This window comes from Chrysochloris asiatica, unplaced genomic scaffold (assembly GCF_000296735.1).
Source record: "Chrysochloris asiatica unplaced genomic scaffold, ChrAsi1.0 scaffold00010, whole genome shotgun sequence".
Lineage (NCBI taxonomy): Eukaryota > Metazoa > Chordata > Mammalia > Afrosoricida > Chrysochloridae > Chrysochloris > Chrysochloris asiatica.
Window position 1 is genome coordinate 34,747,803 of NW_006408528.1, and position 4,646 is coordinate 34,752,448.

Genomic DNA, 4,646 nt, shown 5'->3' on the forward strand with positions numbered 1-4,646 from the left:
CTACCAGAGCTCCTTCTTACTGGCTATACTTCTTCCTAAATAGATGAATTTGTTCTTCAGGCAGTCTATGGTATGTTCAATATTTTTCACCAATACCATAGCTCAGATCTACCTGTTGTTTTGTTCTTGTTAAGTGCCATCGAGTCAATTCCAACTCATAGGAACCCTGTATGGGTTTCTGAGGAGCGACAGGTGAGTTTGAACCACTAACCTTGCTGTCCAGTGCTTATCTTATAGTGCCGCACCCTTCTTTATTTATTGTCCAGCTTTCATATGTATATGACACGATTGAAAATAACATCGCTTGTGTCAGGAGAACCTGTGTCCTCGATGTGGCATCTTTGCTCTGTAACAGTTTAAAGAGGTCTTTCACAGAAGATTTGCCCAATGCAATACATTGTTTGATTTTAAGTTACAATGCAGTAAATAATTATTTATTTGCTGGTGTGGTGCTGTAGGATAAGCACTGGACTGCTAACCACAAGGTAATAATTCAAACCCTGTACAGGGTCCTTATGAGTCGGAACTGACTCAAACTTAAAACAACAATTTAAGATATTAGAAACATTGAGAATGTAAGTGTTTTATTTCTGTGTAATAGTTTGTTTTCTCTGAGGGAAAAGGAGAAATAAATTAATCTAGGGCCAACCTAGGTTGAGCTGGAGATTTACATTTTCAGTGTTTTTGTTGTTATGAAGTGCCATCAAATTGGTTCCAGCCCATAGCGACCCTGTATAGGGTTTCTGAGGAGCAGCTAGTGAGCTTGAACCGTCGACCTTGCAGTTCAAACAGTTTTGCAGTCTGGCACATTAACCCACAGGGCCATACCAGGACTCCATTATATTTTCAGTACAAATCTTAATATATTTTTTCTTTGTTGCTTTTGCAAAATCACATTTGGTTGGTTTTTTCTAACTTATGACACAGAATGGACATCTTTTCTACACCTTGCAAGTTGTCATGCTCCTAAATTTGAATGGTGAGCTTTCAACATTTTTCCTTTGCACTTTCAATATTCCGAAATACCTTTGAGAATTTGATGTCTAAAAAAAAATTTTAGGCTTGTAGTGGCTATGGGGGTTTCTTAGAATTTTGTACAATTTTAAGATTCCTTTGTCCTTTCAATGTTAGGAAATACACTTGAGAATTTGTGTTCTTAAAAAAAAATATTTGGGCTTGTAGTGATTATGAGATTTCTTAGAATTTTAAGAAGATTCCTTTGTCCTTTCAACACTGAAATATACTTGAGAATTTGTTTTCTTTAAAAAAAAAATCTTTAGGCTTCAAATGACTATAGATGTCTCTTAGAAGTTTGTGCAATTTTAAGAAGATTCCTAGAAGGAGGCTTATTGCTCATTATTAGAGACAGCTTAGCATTATATTTTCTAAGCTCCCTTTAAAAATATAGACAATGAGGTTTATCATTCTATATCAGTGACTTTCAAAATTTTTAGCAGCATTAGCAATGGTTTTCAAGATTTTTTTTCAAGTGAAATCATACTCAAAGCAGAACTATACTAGACAAAAGATGTGAGGATGAAGTATCCAAAGTTCTTTTCTGCCCTTCAGCTCCTGAGATTGTCCCAAATACCTTCAAGAACTTAGCTTGTAGTTATCTGCACTTATGGTAGATCAAAGATCTGTAGTTGATGAAGTACAGTTGTTAAGATCGCCATATGCCGTGAAACAGATCAAGTGAAAAATTAGACATATGAAGACTTTCCAGAATATTGAAGTCTCAATATCATCCCAGGCCTGACAACCTGGCCCCCTGTTTCTGTCCTGAGTAGGATCCAATATTATGCTTCAACTATCCCTCTAAAGCTTTGCCTCAGATTGGTTCTAATTCCCTGCACCCAGGTTTGACCATGTCTTGGATCCTACTTTTTGATGCCCATATTCACCAGGAACTTCCAAACATGAGTCAGGCTTGTACAAGACACCCATCCCTGGTATCTGCAAGAAATCACTCATGGTCCTACTTACACCTAATTTATTTTGCTATTTCCTTCCTCATGAACCTTTGCTCTCCTCAAGGCTCTGTTACTAAAACTTCTATATGTGCAGTCTCCTTTCTAAAAGTCTTCGTGTTCTTTAATTAGTTCTTTATCCTGTTTATAAGGATCCCTGGTGACACAGTAGTTAAAGTACTTGGCTGCTAATTGAAACGCTGATAGTTCAAACCCATCAGCTGCTACATGGGAGGAAGATGTGGCCACCTGCTGCTGTAACAATTTACAGCCTGAGAAACTCTATGGAGCAGTTTTACTGTGTCCCATAAGGGTCACTCTGAGTCAGAATCGCCTTGAGCACAGTGTGTTTGATTTGGGGGCTTGTCCTTTTTATGAGATCAAAACCAGTTGTTGGAGCCAGTCATTCTTTTCAGTAACAATCAGACCTCATTAAGATATTAAGTTGGTGGTGGTGGCAGTATGCCATGGAGTTGGTACTGACTCATAGCGACCCTGTACAGGGTTTCCGAGGCTGTAAATCTTTACGGGAACAGAAAACCTCATCTTTCTCCCGTGGAATGGCTGGTAGTTTCGAACGCTGACCTTGAGGTTAGCAGCACGACTCTTAACCGTTACGCTACCAGAGCTCCTTTAGTTAGCTCTCATTAATGTTCTGACAAAGTCTTCATGAGCAAAATTCCTGCATCCTACTTTTTGAGGCAAAAGGCAGAGGAAATGGAGGAAATATAGAACACAGAGGGAAGCAGATTTGAAAGAAAAGGAAAATCTTTTAAAGTTTCCATAATGATATTTTTATCATTATAAAGATGCATGAGAGGAGGAAAAAGAGAAAGAAAAGAGGAGGAAACGAAACTTAAGGGGAAATGTTTTATCAGAAAGAAAAAGAAAACATGCCTGAATAATGATATTTACAAAGTTGGAGGGGTTATTGGAGTGTGTGTGTGTGTGTGTGTGTGTGTGTGTCTGTGTGTGTCTGTGTGTATGATGTTCCCTTACTTCTCTATGGCTCCCAGAACTGTCTGATCTCACACCCCCTGTAAAATCTAAAATTTGCAAACATTCATGAAAACTAAAGTTGTATAGTTCAGGATCCTTGGTCACTAGTCATTACCAACTGATCCTCCAGTCCAAAAAGTTGTTCCAAATAAGTTTCAGACAATCTTCGAATTTTTGGTTTCACTGCTGGATCAATGCATATATCCCTTTAAGAAAACCAGAAAATATAGTCAAAAAATATTTCATTTCATAGTATTTAGTTCCACAATATGCTTATGCTTAGAGTCTCTCCCAGTGGTTGTTATAGGGGAAGGAATGGAAGAGACAGTTCTCCTTGGGAGAAGCATATCAGGATCATCTGGAAGACTTTATCAAACTGTCCCCCAACATTTCACTGAGCTCCCAAGGAAAGTGCATTCATTGTCTTTACTTCCCATTTGAAGCAAACTGTCTTGTGACTGCATGTTACTGATGAAGACATGCATACTTACATTTCTCAGCAGGAGAACCAGTGCTGGAAATATTCCTATGTAAGCCTTTAGGGCTTACAAGTTTATGGGGAAGGTTTCTTCTTTCACGGTCCCAGAAAAAAACACTGGTAACACTTTGGTGTGGCTTGTGGTCCCCCATCTCCAAATTTATTTTCGATGTTTAGATTTTAATATGCTTTTCAAATTCATTTGATTTTCATTTTATATTATAATCTAAGTATTTATTATGTAATCATAATTTTTTAACTTTTTATTGTGAATTGAGTGAAGGTTTATAGAGTAGATAGATCATCAGTTCTACATTATTAAACAAATCATATACTTTGTTTTCATTACAATGACTGCAATTCCTTCCATGTACTAACAGTTAATATTATTTACCTCTATTCACTTTAACTATTGCATTCCTCCCTGTGTCTCCCACTGCCTTCATCTTTCCTCTGCTAACCTCCCTCTCATTGTGTATTGCCTTCCCTGTCACCCATGTTAACATGTGTCTATACTCTAGCCCATGAATATTTTCCCTCCACCTTTCCCTAACCATAGATTGCTTCTTTTATCAAGAAAACCATTCTTACTTTTCTACAGCATTTGTCTCATACAACATTTGTTCTTTTGTGATTGACTAATTTTATTCAGCATAATGTCCTCTGGGTTCATCCATGTTGTGAGGTGTTTTAGATTCATCGTTACTCTTCACCATTGCATAGTGATCCATTGTGAAAATATGTACCAAACTTTGCCTAACCATTCTTATGTTGATGGGCATTTAGGCTGTCTCTATCTTTTTGATATGTCTCTTGTAGACAGAATATTGAAGGATCCTGTTTCCTTATGCATTCTGCTCTGTCTCTTGACTGATGCATTTAATACATTTACATCCAGTGTAATTATCAATAGGTATGAATTGAGGGCTATCATTTTGCTGTGTGTGTTTTTCTGATGCTGCTGGTTTGTTCATTTTGTTTGTGGGATTCCTTCTCTTCATTTCTGTAATGTTAATGTCTACTAAATCTTTCTGGTTTTCTTCTTTTTTATTTTGATGTATAATTATATTAATTTTCTTAGGTTTCCCTACAACTTATTAATTTTTCTCTGCTTAAAAAGGTCTGTTTTAAAGATTCAGAAAAGTGGCAGGATATAAGATCAACATACAAAAATCAGTTGGAGTCCTCTATACCAAAAA

At 36.9% G+C, this 4,646-nt stretch overlaps 1 protein-coding gene across 1 annotated transcript in view; it reads right to left on the reverse strand.

Annotated features, from left to right (window-relative positions):
* The window catches only part of FBXL13 (F-box and leucine-rich repeat protein 13), a 298,456-nt gene that overhangs the window by 258,575 nt on the left and 35,235 nt on the right, over window positions 1–4,646 (reverse strand). The window contains exon 3 of the mRNA XM_006834402.1: window positions 3,085–3,175. Within this exon, the coding sequence (XP_006834465.1) occupies window positions 3,085–3,175 (91 nt within the window). The remainder of the gene's footprint in view (window positions 1–3,084; window positions 3,176–4,646) is intronic.